The sequence below is a fragment of the Musa acuminata genome, unplaced genomic scaffold (assembly GCF_036884655.1).
Source record: "Musa acuminata AAA Group cultivar baxijiao unplaced genomic scaffold, Cavendish_Baxijiao_AAA HiC_scaffold_1075, whole genome shotgun sequence".
Lineage (NCBI taxonomy): Eukaryota > Viridiplantae > Streptophyta > Magnoliopsida > Zingiberales > Musaceae > Musa > Musa acuminata.
Window position 1 is genome coordinate 133350 of NW_027021289.1, and position 16651 is coordinate 150000.

At 43.4% G+C, this 16651-nt stretch overlaps 3 protein-coding genes across 4 annotated transcripts; 2 read left to right on the forward strand and 1 right to left on the reverse strand.

Moving 5' to 3' along the window:
* Positions 1-1023: 1023 nt before the first annotated feature.
* LOC103983254 (transcription factor MYB61-like) lies at positions 1024-3158 on the forward strand. 2 transcript variants are annotated; one of them, XR_001977585.2, is made up of 4 exons: positions 1024-1732; positions 1794-1923; positions 1999-2606; positions 2819-3158. XR_001977585.2 is itself a non-coding variant. In XM_009400467.3 (3 exons), exons 1-3 carry the CDS (start codon positions 1600-1602, stop codon positions 2522-2524), a joined length of 789 nt encoding a protein of 262 aa, XP_009398742.2. In that variant the 5' UTR covers positions 1024-1599; the 3' UTR covers positions 2525-2729. The 2 variants fall into 2 exon arrangements, 1 of the variants encoding a protein (XP_009398742.2); XM_009400467.3 differs by lacking the exon at positions 2819-3158 and having other exon boundaries at positions 1999-2729.
* Positions 3159-3676: 518 nt separating this feature from the next.
* On the reverse strand, positions 3677-9760 carry LOC103983253 (LRR receptor-like serine/threonine-protein kinase SIK1). The gene is made up of 27 exons (XM_009400466.3): positions 9562-9760; positions 9305-9494; positions 9137-9208; positions 8964-9035; positions 8802-8873; positions 8647-8718; positions 8390-8461; positions 8217-8288; positions 8040-8111; positions 7879-7947; positions 7533-7604; positions 7384-7455; positions 7235-7306; positions 7084-7155; positions 6908-6979; positions 6766-6837; positions 6428-6499; positions 6266-6337; positions 6102-6173; positions 5940-6011; positions 5787-5858; positions 5631-5702; positions 5473-5546; positions 5255-5386; positions 4826-5164; positions 4378-4748; positions 3677-4296 (listed from the first exon to the last, which is right to left on the reverse strand). The coding sequence occupies exons 1-27, from the start codon at positions 9656-9658 to the stop codon at positions 3946-3948; spliced, it is 2991 nt and encodes a 996-aa protein (XP_009398741.1). The 5' UTR covers positions 9659-9760; the 3' UTR covers positions 3677-3945.
* Positions 9761-12301: 2541 nt separating this feature from the next.
* Positions 12302-16645, forward strand: LOC135666151 (DEAD-box ATP-dependent RNA helicase 7-like; the record flags this gene model as incomplete). The annotated part of the gene is made up of 12 exons (XM_065177715.1): positions 12302-12917; positions 13831-13965; positions 14059-14199; positions 14287-14398; positions 14952-15022; positions 15333-15487; positions 15568-15679; positions 15825-15926; positions 16016-16076; positions 16148-16319; positions 16410-16506; positions 16592-16645. Coding segments are annotated over exons 1-12 (1731 nt in total), but the record flags the coding sequence as incomplete, so codon positions are not given.
* Between the last annotated feature and the right edge of the window lie 6 nt (positions 16646-16651).

Genomic DNA, 16651 nt, shown 5'->3' on the forward strand with positions numbered 1-16651 from the left:
TTTTCCTCTTCTTCCTCGTGTCTTGGCAATGAGAACAGCAGACAGTGTTGGTAGCTGCAGAGCTCGTGCGTGAGAGATCAGTCACGCTCATGGACCGCCCCACACTGCTCGCGAGCTGCCCCTCGCACTAAGCTGGAAACAGTAATGAGAAGCCGCTTTCTTCGAGAAGGCCCCATTGCCGCAGCTGTGGTCAGTGTTTCTATCCATTACTCATTTTGGAGTAAATTACATGCAAATAAAAGTTTGAAATTCTATTAGTTAATGAAAACTTTAGCAATCAGAAAATAAATTGAGAAAGAAAGTACTTTTATATTAAATTGAATTAATTCAGAAAGAGTTTTGTTCTTCATATTTGATTATTCTCATAAAAAATAAATTTTGATTAAATCTTATGTCTAACTTTTTACATTATTGAACTCTCCATTTTTCTAGGGAAAGTATGCTAAAGTTGATGGCTGAGGAGAAGTAGAGAAGAGGGGAGTATTGGTTTGGAATATGTTGCAGGGGGAGGGGGGGAATGGGATTCGAAAGGAATCAAACAAAGATGATGTTGGTGTTGATGTTGAACTTGCTGTGTGCTTCCATGAACAAGTGTGGAAGGATGGGGATTGACTTGCAGCACAGTCAAGCAAGAGCCCATGATATTATCATTTCTCAGGAAATGGAGAAGGAAAAGTGGAAATATCCTCTCATGCTTGTGCAAACCACTTTCAATCTGTTCACATTTCTGTAGTTGCAGAATGACCAGATGAGCAAACAAAGGGTGAAGTGAAATGGTGAGATTCTTGCTGTTCATACTGTTTGGAAAAGAACAACTTTACTGGTACTACTGATAGCATCACAAGAACTGTGTCCAAACTTGAATCTCGATTATTATAATGACGTTATGATGTAATGAACCCAGAAATGTACTTGAATCAAGACCTGGTTGGTGGCTTACAGCAATCATTTAAGGTCACCTAATCCACTCTTACTACTGACCTGGAAAGATAAAGAGGTGGCAAAATAAGGTATGTAATCATCATAAGCCACAAGTAGTCTCAGTTGAGTTCTTCTCATGATATATGTTGATTGTGATGCTCATTTAATCTACTCTTAGACATGTTCAAGTGTTTTTGCTCTTTTCAACCATGATTGTGAATCTTTACAGTGAATCTTTTGGCTTCTTGTCCATCAGAAAAGAAGTATTTTGGTGCTTCATGGCACTTCTCTCTCTCTCTCTCTCTCTCTCTCGGTTTACCTTGACAAAGCCATGGCTTTTTTGTTTGGAGTATGGTGATGAACTGTAGGAGGAAGATAGAGATCTTGGAGGGATTGAGATCAAGTCCTTCAAGTTCTCTTCCTGGAGCATCAACCAGGCAATAAGCAGAATTAAGCCCCCCTGGCCTCTTCCTCTAAAAGAGGCAGCCATTGAATGGAGAACATATCTACAAGGAGCGAATTCACTTGAGAGAGATCTAAAGCTCATCCCCCCCTGCTATAAATCCATTCCCCTTTGTCTCCTCCTCTGCACTATATCTTTTGCAGCACAATTCAGGGCCGGAATCCCGGTTGCCAAAACTGCCTCATCTGGCCCTGTGAGCTCTAGGCTGGCCGCGAATGGGGAGGCACTCTTGCTGCTACAAGCAGAAGCTGAGGAAAGGGTTGTGGTCTCCGGAGGAGGACGAGAAGCTTGTGAAGCACATCGCCAAGTATGGCCATGGCTGTTGGAGCTCTGTCCCCAAGCTAGCAGGTAATTCGACTGTTCGATTCTGCAGTGTTTCTTTCCTTGCGTGACATGTCCAATTCTGCAGACCTGCAGAGGTGCGGAAAGAGCTGCAGATTGAGGTGGATCAACTACCTGAGGCCTGATCTGAAGAGGGGCACCTTCTCGCAGCAAGAGGAGAAACTCATCATCGAGCTCCATGCAGCCGTCGGCAACAGGTAGCGGCAGTTTACGTTCTCGAGTTCAAGCACTGGTCTTGAAGTCCAATGCCGTCTCATGTCTCTCGCCTTCAGGTGGTCTCAGATTGCGGCCCAGTTGCCGGGAAGAACCGATAACGAGATCAAGAACTACTGGAACTCATGCATCAAGAAGAAGTTGAGGCAGAGCGGCATCGATCCGAGCACCCACAGACCACTCAGCGAGGTCGAGGGAGGAGACGACAAAGAAGCCATGGCCGGCGGCAGAAGCTCCACCTCCGCACCACCACCATCCCATACCATCGAATGCACTCCTCTTCTACAAGCAAATGATGTTGTTGTTCCGTCATCGATCTCAATCTCCGTGCCAGACCTCCGGTGTTTGGAGGCCGGCAGTTGCAGCAACACCAGCGCAAACAGTGCCAACAGCAGCAGTGAGTTCGAGCTGCAAAACAGCAGCAGCCTCTTCGACGGCAGCATCTTCCAGTGGTTGGAGTTGTTTCCAAGCAAAGGCGCCCAGCACCATTTCGACGGCGAGCCGGAGGATCTGAAGTGGTCCGAGTACCTCAACGGCACGATCGGCTCCGATGATGGATTGCTCGGAGAGATCAAAAAGGAGTAGAAGAAGATTCTTGTGACATGACCCAACCAAATGAAGGAAGCAGTTCATTTAACCACAGTATCAGACTTCAGATTGTTTGCAGGTTTGTGAGTCACAGATTTGTCATGCACATAAATCTGTTACCTCTCTTTGGATTTGTTCTTCCAAACTTCGTAGCTTATTTATTACATGGAACAATCAAGTCTCTATTTCAAGTTTGATCTCACTGCATGCATGCATGCATGCATTGTAATCAACCTTCACTGCTGTCTGTGTCTTGCTCATCTGATGGTATCTAAATCTCCTCAACTTCAGTTTCTAGGCTTTGATAGAAGAAATGATGCAGAATCCAGGAAAGGAAAATGTTGACTTTTTTTGGCAGCCAACTACTGGTTAAGATGTCTAGAAAAGTCAGAACTTGCAAATGAAGGAAAAAAAGTAAGAGAAACATGGCAAGGTGGTGACTCCCTCCCTACCTCTGCAATCAATTTGGTGGAATAGTCATTGCAGCAGTTGTTTGTTTTCTCTTTTGTTTGGACAAAGTGTGTGTTGTCCTTGAAAAGCACCCTTTTCTCCTCCATTTCCTTTTCAGATGTTCACATCATTAGTTACTTTCACAAGATTATCTGAATGATACAACAAATGAATTTAATCATTCGACAACGTCACTGTATGAATTATTAAATCCAACTGTTTGATTTGATCATTGATAGATATATATATGAGGAAAAAGAATGAAATCAGTGTCATTTCTTTCTAATTCTCCAACTAATGTAGAATTAATCTTATCGGTGTCAAGTCTTTAAATCGATGGATCTATACTTTTAGAAAAGGAATTATCCTTGTTCTTTATTAGGAATTATCGATGGATCGAGGTCAAGTAACTTGGAAGTGTGGATCAATCCTCATCTCAGCTGGTGGTTGATCAAACTAGGTTTAGTGTCTCAGGTCATCATGTTCAAGGCATAAAACACTGGCAATGAGTTCATTCACATCCCACAAATTTTCTTCTTCTTTCAAGTGGTCTGATTCACTGCACATTAGTTATCAGCAATGCAGGCTTCACTCTCCTTGGACTTGGGAGGCTATAAATACATCATTCATCATCTGCAATACTGCAATTGCAATCCTGATCCCACACACCACAATTTTCATGACAACACAAGATCCAAGACACATAAATGGATTCCCTGAATACTCATTAATGAATGTCTCGTGGACCAGAAATAGGAGCATTCAAGGCATTCACAAGATTAGACATCCAAAAACAATGACCTGTACCTCAAAAGTACACAGAACAAAGAAGAGTTTCTTGATATGTACTACAGGACCATTGATCCGAACAAGTTAAGATTTTGTACTCTAGGTTGTATGTGTTTTCGGAATTTACCATCACAGCAACAAAATTACAGGAACCAGTTCTTTTCCTTGCAGTAAGAGAATCACAGAGTGCTCTTTGAAATGACTTCCCCGAATCGAACAAACCACTGGCCGTCAGACAGGCTGCTGCTGTCATGCTTCGCATTAGCCTTGACGACCGGACCAGCTGCAAGGTAATGTGTGTAGTCCGTCGGTTTTGGGGCTGCCGTGCTGGGTTTTGAACTTGGTGCAGGTAGCAGGGTGACCAGCACTAGCGCAACCTGATGCATGCTGGGCCTGTCAGATGGGTGCCGCTTGGTACACAACAGTGCAAGCTGGAATGCTTTCTTGACAAGCCCCATATCCATGCATGTTATCGACACTTCCGAATCCACTGCCTCCATCACAGTGTTGTCATCCGCCTTTGACAGTATCTGCACATCAAAGGAGTTGATTCATTTGAAAAAACTATGAACGTGACAGACACAATTTGATGTTTAAAGGCTTTATCCCACCAGTTGGTGCAGATTGGATTCATTGTCAACCGGCTTCTTTCCAGTGAGCAACTCCAAAAGGACGATTCCGAAGCTGTAAACATCAGATTTTTCAGTGAGCCTGGACGTTCGGGCATACTCTGGATCAATGTAGCCGATAGTGCCAAGCACATAAGTTGATGCATGAGTCTTGGCAGGAGAGAGACACTTGGCTGTGCCAAAATCCGAGAGGTGAGCTTCAAAGTTCTCATCAAGCAGGATGTTGGATGACTTCACATCTCTGTGGATGATTCGCGGGTTGCAGTCATGGTGAAGGTACGCTAGCCCTTGTGCCGCACCAATTGCTATTTTCAGTCGTGTTTCCCAGTCAAGCTTCACCTTCTTCGATGGGCCTGAAATGTGATAATTCATTCGAAATTGTGACCAAAGGGAAAAGGAATACAGAGGAAGATGTGTCAGATATGCCAACCGTGAAGAAGATCCCACAAGGAGCCATTTTCCATGTAATCATAGAAGAGAAGATTCCCATTGGGGGAGAGCGAGTAACCATGTAAGCTGACCAAGTTTCTATGCCTAATACTACCGACAGTCTCTAGCTCGGTCTCAAACTCGCGAAGATTGTGTGGATATTGACTATGAAGCCTCTTTATAGCAATTGCCTTGGAGTTCTTGAGCATGCATTTGTACACTGTGCTTGAAGCACCATAACCAATTATATGCTTCTCACTCAAGTTTTCAGTGAGTCGCATGATATCATCATATGTATGAATGGCCATGTCCATTTGGAGAACAACCAGTTTTGGAGGACCTGAAACATAGAAACAATAACAAAATTTAAAGAACCATGCACGGTAACCACCAAGAAGGAATAACTAATGGAGAAATAATTAAGACATGCCTTGGATATCTCGGTTTGATCCTTTGATAATTTGGCTTGGTTGATTGGATCGATATATTGCCACTAACACCATCGTTAGCAGTGTAATGCACCCTAAAGTGATGCAAACCACTGCAGCTCTAGAAACAGCGACTGCAAAACAGTGAAAACAATAAGAATAGTGCACTAAGCATGACATAAAAGAATGACAGCCGACAAAATTGCAAATTTTGAGATACCTTTTGGTTGATGAAAAGTTGGTCCGCAAAGTGATTGTAACCAGCTTCCACAAAGCAGCGCATTACCAAGGAAACTGGAGATGCAAGTCAAACTAATACTTATCTGACTACAAAACCGACAAAATTGAGCTGGAAAAACAAACAACTTCAATGTTCACCTTTCTGGAGGAAATCTTGAAAAGTTCTTGTACAGAGGAATGTCACCAGAAAAGTTGTTAAAAGAAAGATTCCTGAATTCATATAAAAGGAAAGTCAATGATTAGTAAATTTTCAAGTCATCGTTCCAGAACACTAAAGAATATGACAAAACTCACAGGGATGTTAAGCTGAAACAGTTAGCCAACTGGGCAGGGATCTCTCCATACAGATTGTTGTTGTTTAGAATCCTGTAGCCCGCCCCCAATACGAAGAGTCAATTGCAGAAAACAAATATTTCCAAGTTAAGATATCCAAGTGAATGGACTTACAGAGTATCTAAATACTGCAACTGACCCAATTCCTCAGGAATTTTTCCTGACAGCTTGTTGTATGACATATCACTGTAGAACAAAGATGTACATTCAGAAAAAAAGAAAAGGGATGACAATATTGAAGACACCAAACCTTACATGACAACTGAATGGACTTACATGACTTGAACACTTCTTAGATTCCCGAATTCAGCAGGTAGACGTCCAGCAAGGTCATTTCTGCTTAAGTTGCTACGATCACGAGAAAAATGCTGTAAGACTGATTGCAACTATCAACACTAGGAAGAAACACAGAAATTAGTTGAAGAATGCCATTGACTTACAGTACGAGAAGATGCTCAAGGTCGCCAACAGAATCAGGAATTGGACCAGAGAAATCATTGTCAGAGAGATCTCTGGAAGTTATGGAAGTAGACATAAGTATCGAATATGACACAAAAGTACTATTTAGAAGTATTTGCCTATTAAGTAAATGGATCACTTACAGAGTGTCAAGATTGACAATTCGACCCAACTCAGAGGGAATCTCTCCATTAAAATTGTTCAAAGAGAAATTTCTGCAGATAAGCAGAGACGACACATCAAAACACAACAAATTAAATATCAATTTTTTAGTCAACTTTGTCACTTTGGCAAAAACGGTCATGAAATCTTCACAAAAAGGCGCATGCATAGTAGGAAACACCCTCCGAGCCAAATATATTTGAACTTGTTGCAAAAAAGAATAATTCATTTAGAATAACAAAAGTAATGCTTTCCTACTGCTGAAAGCACTGGCATGATTTACAAAAAGAGGAAAGAAAAATAAGTGGTTAGTACTTACAGATAGGTCAGACTCTCGAGCTTCTGAAACTCTAGAGGTATGGAACCATTTAATCGGTTACCGCAAACATTGCTGAGGATGACATTAATGATAAGAACAAATACTGGTAGATTAAAAGAGAAAGCGAAAAACTGTTACTCACAATTTATTCAGTGCAGTGCAAGAACTGATGTTTCGAGGAATAGGACCCTCAAGGCAGTTATTGGCAAGATTCCTAAGACAGAGGTATAGAAGCATATGATCATAAAACTCATCAAATCATCTTTTCGAGAAACAATGGAATGTGTCTTGAAAAGTTATATAACTAAAAGTTCTCACAGTTCAAACAGCTCTTCAAGTTTTCCTAGCTCCTCTGGAATACTACCTACTAGTTGGTTATCATTCAGCTGCCTGTTTATCCATGACAGTAAAATAGACATCAACAAAGACTGGAAAATTTTCAGCACTTCACTGAAGTAAATAATCTCACAGATAGCTAAGCTTTGTCATGTTCCCCAACTCGGGAGGGATTGGTCCAGTCAGCTTGTTGCCATGCAAATACCTGGAAGGAATCAGGATACAGTATTTAAAAATGAGATAAAAGATTGGTGTAAAACAAGGAAAAGGCTCAAAACTCACAGCTTCCCAGTGTATGAAAGATTGCCAAGTATGGGTGGAATGGTCCCAACCAGTTCATTTTCACTTAAATCACTGCAAATTAAGAGGAACAAAATGGATCATTTCAGCAGAAATAGGTCGTACGCCCAAGCCAAACAGCAGACACTTACAGAACTGCAAGGGCCTGCATCAGCCCAATCACATCTGGAATTTTTCCGATTAGTCTGTTCCCTTGAAGTGAGCTGCAAGACAAAACAGGCCCAGAATATAGTTAGAAACAAAAAATAAATAAAAAAGAAACAGTAGTTAGCTTTATATTAGAAGATTAATAAAGATAAGGGACATATTCAGAGACCAGATCATAAATCTGAGGCAAACATAGGTGAAAGGAGAAACACAAAGTTCAAAGCTTAATAGGTAGTACATGCAACCACCTCCAAAGAACCAAGACGAACATGAGAGTCTGAGTTTTTACTACTATTTAACCTAGTCTCAGCATAGTAAAAGCAGACATACAGTGTAGCTACTTGTAGAAAGCCAATATTATAAGGAATCTCCCCTGTGATTTGGTTGTATGATATATCCCTACAAATCATAAAGAAGAATGTTAAGACCATTTCCCTTGATCAAAAAAATGATTCTATTCCAACAATCTCTGTGGAGGCAAACCAACGTACAGTATCTCAAAGCTGGTACAGTTGCCTATGCTCTCTGGAATAGTCCCAGTAAGATTATTTCCTCGAACATCACTGCATGACAAGAATGTAGAGAGTGTTACTTGAGAAGGACATAATCTTGGCCAGTAAGAAACCAGAAAACATGAACAGTCCGAAGATAGGATGAAGACGACGCACAAGTACCACAGGCCAGTCAATTGGCACATATCAGGAGACAAGTTACCGGTTAGCGAGTTACCACGCAAGCCTCTGGAATGCACAACAACAAGTGAGCATCACAGTTTTATGTGTCCAAATGAAATCTTGCTCATCACATGGATGATTGGAAATGGAGGTGTCGAAGAACCTACAGATACTGTAGCACTTCATTCCAGTAGATGAGCCGAGGAATTTCTCCAGTGAGCTGATTCTGGGCTAAATCCCTGTCCAAAATGCCAAACACATCAGATTTTTGGTGGAATGAAGCTAATATTGGTCAACAGCCACAGAATATGTACCACCACAGCTAACTGATCCGCACAAGTTGGCATGCAAAAGACCAGAACTTGGAGAAGCATTAAAATGAGGGGAAAAGAATAAAACTGGTCAAGGAATCCAAGAAGCTCACAGGGTTTTGAGGTTTGGAATTTGGGATAGTGTTGAGGGAATGGGCCCTGTCAGCTTGTTGTTCTTCAAGTTCCTGCATCGCAACATGCATTAGCCTCATGTTTTAGGATTCTTTGGTGAAAACAGGAACCAAGAAGGTTGCAGAGATCAGCTCACAATTCCTCGAGCTGCTTGAGCTTCGATAACAAAAATGGAATGTCCCCATACAGAGCGTTTCCAGACAAATCCCTGCAAGATTTTCCACAGATATTGAGGAAACCAAAATGGATATATATCGAGGAAACAGTGGGAAGAAATAGAGAATGTGTATTATATTACAAGTATTTTAGAGCTACACAGTCCCCAATCTCATCTGGGATTTGCCCTGTGAGCTGATTCCCCTTCAAATCACTGCACCCGTCAAAAGATATCCATTACACAGCATTAGAATACTCCATTGAGCTAACCAACAACTAAGAACGAGAGCCTAAAAGAGGAACCAGATTTCTCACATGGATTGCAAGTTCTTGAGCTCCCCAACTGCGGGCGAGATCTCTCCACCGAGGTTGAGGTTCGACAGGTTTCTTCCGTTTCAATCGCCACCCAAGGAAAAGCTCATGAGCACCAAAGTCGAACAAACAGACAACACAAAGAGGATAAGATTAGAGGGGAACCCATACAAGGCGATGACGGCTGAGGTGAGGTTGTCGCAGAGCACGCCTCTCCAGGAGCAGTGGTCGTCCGCGTCGCCGGTGGCGTTGGCACTGCCACCTCCGGCTGCGGCTCCGGCGCCGGCGCCGGCGGGGGTCCAGTCCAAGAGCATGTTGGCCACGTTGCTGAAGGAAGCCTTGAGCGACAACAGTGCTATCCCTGTCGTGGAACGTCGGGTTCAGGCAAGGAGGAGGAGGAACAGGAGGAAGAGGAGGGGGAAATGGACCTTCGTCCGAGAGCGGGGAGACGGGCGGCGCGATGAGCAGGAGCAGCACTGCTGCAGCGACCACGAGACGCGTCGACGACGGCTCCTCTCCCTCCATAGCTCGAGCACTTTGGAAGCTAGCCAAGCGGGGAACCGAGAGGGGCGTGGTACATTCCTCGACTGTGAACGAGTGAGTGAAGAGTGAGACTGAGAGGTGGTGTGTGTGTATTTGGGCGGATGAAGCAGGCACACCAGCCAAAACGGCGGTGGCGACAACGACGTGACTCTTCCTTCCAGCTCCAGAGCCGTGGACCCGCCGGTGGACCCGTGGTCCCTCTTCCTCTCTCTCTCTCTCTCTCTCTCCCTGGCGGGCGCACCACACAATAATATCGCCCCGTAGAGAGCAGCAGTACCTGCACACCTACTCCTGCTGCTGCAGCTCCAACCAGTGCTTCCGCGGCTCGGCCTACTGCTCTGCCAACCTTCACAAAAAGTGACACAACTTTACTTCGCCCTCGCGAATCGGCCCAGCAATATCGCCATTGGAAGTATCATATACCGGTCGCTCGCTCATAAGGCAGCGCCGATCTCCATGCACCGGGAAGCGCGCCCAAAGAGACAAACATGCTAACAGAGCCTGGCCGCCGCTGAGGGACGCAGCGAGCGAGTAGGGGCGGGCAGGAAAGAGGGAACCACAATAAAGAGCGGGCTTGTCTGGGGGGACTGCGTTGTGCACCGCGGTCAGTCGAGCTCAGTCACACTGGGGGCGCGTGGTCAAACAGCTGGCCTTGCCATGCCGGTGCCTCGCTGCTCCCGCTGCCGCTGTAGGCTACGTTCGCGGCAGGAGGGAGATTACAGCATGTCGACCGGAGAATGCGATGGCGACCTGCCCTGCACTCTCCACGATACGCTCACATGGGAGGGCGCGGGCGACAGTGATGCTTATGACTGCTACTTCTGCGGCAGCAACACAGCTCATGCAGAGAAGAAGGCGCACGTACGTATACGTGTACATGCATGTAGAGCATATCGGAATACGTACGTACGTACAGGTGTGGATTCGCATGCATGGGATTGAAGTGAAAGAGGGAAGACCGATTAGGCAAGGACGAGGGGAAGAGCTCAAAGAAGGGACCAGCAATAATGTAGTGAGGGGAAGGGAAGTCATGCATGTGTTCTATCTACAAGACGATTCCAATGCAGTGTCCACCACGGAACAGTGATACTGATCCAACTGCTACAGCGCTAACTCATCCAAAGAGCAGCCATTGACAGGAACGTGCATTGCCTCCTCATCCTCTTTGTTTTGAGCTTCAATGATTGGAGATGTGGTTCATCTACATCCTGACTCAAGTCACCGGTTGTGTCCCTCCTATGATTCTCTGAGAGAGAGACAGAGATTGGCATGACTCAGCTCATCCCTCCCATTGCCAAGTGAGCTCAACTGGCATGACAAGTTAAGACGAGGACACAATCACAACAACAACAGTGGAATCTTCCTCCACCGAGCAGGAGGATCCATTGGAGACCACCAAAAGGATGAAAGAGAGAAGAAGTTCTCGCAACAGGACATCCTCACATCCAGATGAGGGGAGGGAGGCGGGGGGGGGACAAGAACCGAGATAGGGCAGCTGCATGCATGCTTGTTTGCCTGCCTCAAACATGCCAGTTCATGGAAGCAGCTCATCAGACCTCAGCCACCGCCTGTAGCTGACACTGGTGGTGGTGGCCGGTGGTGGTGCATGGTGAGGGACCTACAGCCTTCAATGGAACCATGAAGATGGATTGATTGAACCCGTCATGGAATCCGTGACACCCCCCCCCCCCCCCCCTCTCTCTCTCTCTCTCCTGTCTAATGAAGTCATGATGGACTGCTGCAGCACTGAGAGAAATCTTATCCCTCCTCTCCCCCACCCCCAGCAACGGCATTTTACTCCTCCTGCCATGGCAAGTATTGGAAGAAACATAGGGTGGTGGTGGTGTCCTTAGCGTTTACCTGGGACTGAAACGATGGTAGTGGGAGGAGCATGAAGACAACTTGCTGCAGTGGAACTTGTTATGAGAATCTAGAAATTGAGAGAAAGAATGCTTTTGTTTCCCTGAATTCATCATGAGTTCATATGAAGAGGAAGAAGACAATATGATACTTTCATGGCTTTGGTGGACTCATCTCAAGTTGGTCACAGTGTCTGTCTTCTACATCATCTCACGTAAGTGGGCTTCTCCAACCCATAAAGGTTTGGACCGCTCACTTAGGGCTGCACGCGGCTTCCTTCTTGGGTTCCTTATGAGATACGGCTCATATCCATCGGCTCGGCCCGATCAAATCTTGGGCCGTTGACCGAATCAGTTCATCAATTAATCGGATTATATTTTTGATTAAATATTATGTAATGCATATGATGTTAAAATAAATTTAAATAAAGGCGAATTCTAAAAAAAATAAGAATTAATTATAAATAATCAGTCATCCTGTGGGGGAATAAAATAAGAATTAATTATTTATGTGGGACCGCTGTCTTCCTTACCAATCAGATGGCTCGGTTCCGATCCTGTATCCATTTCAAGCCGAATAACTGAACCGCTCCGTTTGAGCCGCCGCTTCTCATGCGTCCGTTGCCGTGAGTGCTGCTTTTGCGCCCCGACTTGGGATACCACTTCAAGCTACGAAAGGCTGAAGTCGGGCCGCAACGGCACGTGCCGACTTAGGGTTTCTTTCCTATCAAACAACGCGAACCGTATAAAGATCGAAAGCCCTCCAACTGATCCCTCCCTCTTTCTCTCCCGCTTGGGTCGCTGCGCCTCCACGCACAACCCTTCCACCGACCACGGCAGAGAGCGTCGCAGCCGCCGCCACTATGCCGTCTCTCGTCTTGTCCGATCCTCTTATCTCCTCCGAGGAGACCAAGAAATCGAAGCCCAAGAAGCCCCAGTACGGCTCCCCTGAGGAGGAGAAGAAGAACAAGAAAAAGAAGAAGCAGCACGTGGAGAACGAGCTCAGCGACCTCGAGCTCGACAACGGCACGGGGGAGACGACGGCGTCTGAGAAGAAGAAGGTTAAGAAGGAGAAGAAGAGGAAGGTTCCCGATGATGAGGATAAGAGCGATACCACCTCGGATTCCACCGAGGTTCCCGAGAAGAAAACCGCGACAGCTAATGGGGCCCCGGCGAAGAAGCCGAAGCTGATGAAGGACGAGGGAGAGACAGATAGCGGTGCGGCCGACGATCCGAACGCCTTGTCCAATTTTAGGATCTCGAAGGTCTTGAGGGAGACTCTGAATTCGAAGGGGATAAAAGCGCTGTTCCCCATCCAGGCCATGACTTTCGATCTCGTACTCGATGGGTTTGATTTAGTTGGTCGAGCACGTACTGGTCAGGTGCGGAATCTCTTGCTTGTTTATGTTTTACCAACATTGGTAGTTCATGCTTCAAAATACTATTGCGAAAGAACATACTTACGTGGTAGTTCTCTGACTTCCAAATAGTTTTTTTAATCAACTAAGTAATGCACGTGTTGAGAATTCATAGGGGAAGCAGATGGAACGTATAATTGAAAATTTCTGGCTAATTATTCGGAAAACATGCTTTTTTGTATTGTATGGTTCGGTCTGCTCCACTGTTGGTGGCATGAAGGGTATTCCCTTAGGTTTCATATAGAATCCTTTTCTAATATCCCACATTTTATGGCATAACATGTTATCATCACAGACAATCTATTAATTACTAGTAACGTGGTGACTTTCATGGTTTGTGCGAAGGTTGGTGCTGATCCGGATTGGTGGGTTGAGATTGGCTAGGTCCTATATATGCATGTATTTAAATGTATGGAATTATCTGACAGGAACGTGCTTTCTTGGTTATGGCCAGTTCTAAAATGATCCCTTTAAACTTGTAGCTTCTTGAATTGGTTGCCTGGTCCAATTTGGGTGATCTGGTTCAAGATCCAAAAATCTTATGGCTTATCTGTTGTGAAGTTTACTAATTACATTTCCCTCAACAGAGTTAAGTAACAAAAAGGGTTTATGTGGCCAACACCAATTAGAGCCAAGCATTCTGTTGTCATTTTTGCTGATATTGTCATATAATCTGGTAAAAACATCTTTTTATGTATTTCCATATCTTCTACTTTCTTGCTTTTATCTATATATTTGGCGTGACGATGGTTTTGATTCGTGGGCATATAATTAGATGTTATTCCTTGTTATCTGTGCTGTACTTACTGTTTGCTGTAAATAATATTAATTGCTTGGCTGGCTGATGATTTTCTGATATATCTGGCCATATTTACAGGGCAAAACCTTGGCTTTTGTGTTGCCTATATTGGAGTCATTGACAAATGGGGTTCATAAAGCATCAAGGAAAACAGGTTATGGAAGATGTCCAAGTGTTTTGGTACTCCTTCCGACTCGAGAGCTTGCAAATCAGGTAGTTTCGGATCTGAGTTTATTGACATGTTAAATGCTCAAGTATCTTATGTTTCTTTAGATGGAACTTGATGGACATCATATTAAATCTCAGGTTCATTCGGACTTTGAGGTCTATGGTGGGGCAGTTGGGTTATCTTCATGCTGCTTATATGGTGGATCTCCTTACCGTGCTCAGGAAATTTCACTAAAGCGAGGAGTTGATATTGTTGTTGGAACTCCAGGGCGCATAAAAGTGAGCTATCTTTCTTTAGCTTCATATGTTTTTGTTGGCTTTTTAGACTTTATTTCTCCACTGAAAATATTTTTGTTCTTCTTACAGGATCACATAGAGAGGGGGACTCTTGACCTAAAAACATTGAAGTTCCGTGTACTTGATGAAGCAGATGAAATGTTGAACATGGGATTTGTTGATGATGTGGAACTCATTCTCGGTATGGATTTTCTGTTCACAGCTTCTGCACTAGCTTTTCAAGTTGTTAAGGATATCTCCATGATGCTATGTATTGGATGCTTTGAGTTAGATCTGCCTTCCTTCTTTGTAGGCCGATCAAACTCCAGTGTCCCATATTGAACTCTTAATTGTACCATATAGAAAAATGTTGGCAGATTCTTGTTGTTGTTGGATTTTTTATTTTTAGCTGTACTGAAAGGCTTGTTGAATCCATGTTGCTGTATGTAAGTTTTCAGATAAATGCTTGATCAATATTAATTTCCAGTTGATTGACTTGATCAGATGAATGTATGACAATTTAGTCTTATGGCCACTTATATGTAGTGTGTTTAATGTTTTGGTGTTATATGTTTAATTTTCTCCTCGAAAAGCACCAAATATGTTGGTTTTATCTTGAGATTTACATCTACAGTTTGTGATCCAGACTGGCAGCTCATGCCTGCTTATAATTATTGACTAACTACTTGCATGGTAATCTGCATATATGTGGTTAATGTGAACTCAGTGTTCTTTTTGCTATTCTTATCTTGCAGGTAAAGTTGAGGATGTTACCAAGGTTCAAACGCTTCTCTTCAGTGCTACCTTGCCTGACTGGGTGAAGAAGGTTTGAATCAATTTATCTTATGTGTTACCCCCTTTCCATTCGAGTAAATTTCAGATAAGGTTCTAAGCATGGTTTCAAATACTATGGTATGCCAACAATAGCAAGTTGGTAGATTGGTGCATAGATGTACTAAATTTTTTTTAATAAGTTAATACATTTGTGCACTGCAAACAATACTATATTGGTCAGTATGTATCTGTCCAAGTTTCCAATATCAATAATAGTAACATTATTTAATACCTTGGATCTAAGTGCATTAATATGTTTGAATTCCTTTTCCTGCATATAATACCTTTTCAATTGCTTCCAGATTTCCACAAGGTTTCTAAAGCAAGATAAGAAAACAGCTGATCTTGTCGGCAATGAGAAACTGAAGGCTAGTGCTAGCGTCAGACATCTTGTTCTTCCTTGTACTCGTTCAGCAAGGCCACAAGTTATTCCTGATGTCATCCGTTGTTATAGCCGGTTTGTAATTTTTACGGTCATCAATATATTAATTTTCTTTATTCATTTCCTAAATGGTCTTTGTATGCAAACTTTCGTAGTGGTGGCCGAACCATTGTTTTCACTGAGACAAAAGAATCTGCATCTGAACTTGCTGGATTATTACCTGGAGCCCGGGCTTTGCATGGAGACGTAATGCAAGCACAACGTGAAGTAAGTACAATGAGATTTCAAACTGCATCTGGTCTTGCTTGCACTTTTTCAGTTATTCTAGATACAATCATATATCCTTGCTTTAGAATCGGATGGCATGCAGGTGTTCTTTGTCAATATTCATATATGACTTGTTATTATGCAGGTCATACTATCTGGGTTCAGGTCAGGCAGGTTTTTGGTTTTGGTTGCTACAAATGTGGCAGCACGTGGGTTAGACATAAATGATGTGCAGCTGATTATACAGGTGCATTCTTTATTTCCTGGAAGTATTTCCATCAATTAAATGAGCGCATCTAACCTTCATAAATAATAATCACTGGTTAACTTTTCCAGTGTGAGCCCCCACGCGATGTTGAAGCTTACATCCATAGATCAGGGCGAACTGGAAGGGCTGGTAATCATTTTAACTTTGTGGCCAATGTTGGTTTTTTATTCCAATGAGTTGCTAAGAGATGTCTCGTTCAGGCAATACCGGGGTTGCGATTTTGCTTTATGAACCCAAACACTCCTTTAGCATTTCTAGAATAGAAAGAGAGTCGGGTGTTAAGTTTGAGCACATCTCTGCACCTCAGCCTACTGATATTGCTGAATCAGCTGGATCTGAAGCAGTTGATGCTATCTCAAATGTCTCTGACAGGTAAGCTGTTAAAATTTTCCTATTTGGAAATTCCTCATTGCTAGGTTAGCTTTTATTGTCAACTCAAAGTGTTTATTGGTTGAAATGCAGTGTTATTCCAGTTTTTCGTTCACAAGCAGAACATCTCTTAAGCTCCTCTGGGTTATCAGCAGTGGATATACTAGCAAAAGCCCTTGCTAAGGCTGCTGTAAGTCGCCCTTGCTTGTAGAAGCTAATTAATTCTTGTACTGATTCGTAATCCTCCTTTGTAATATGTATATTTTTTATGACAGGGATTTACTGATATAAAGAAGAGGTCACTGCTCTCTTCGATGGAGAATTATGTAACATTA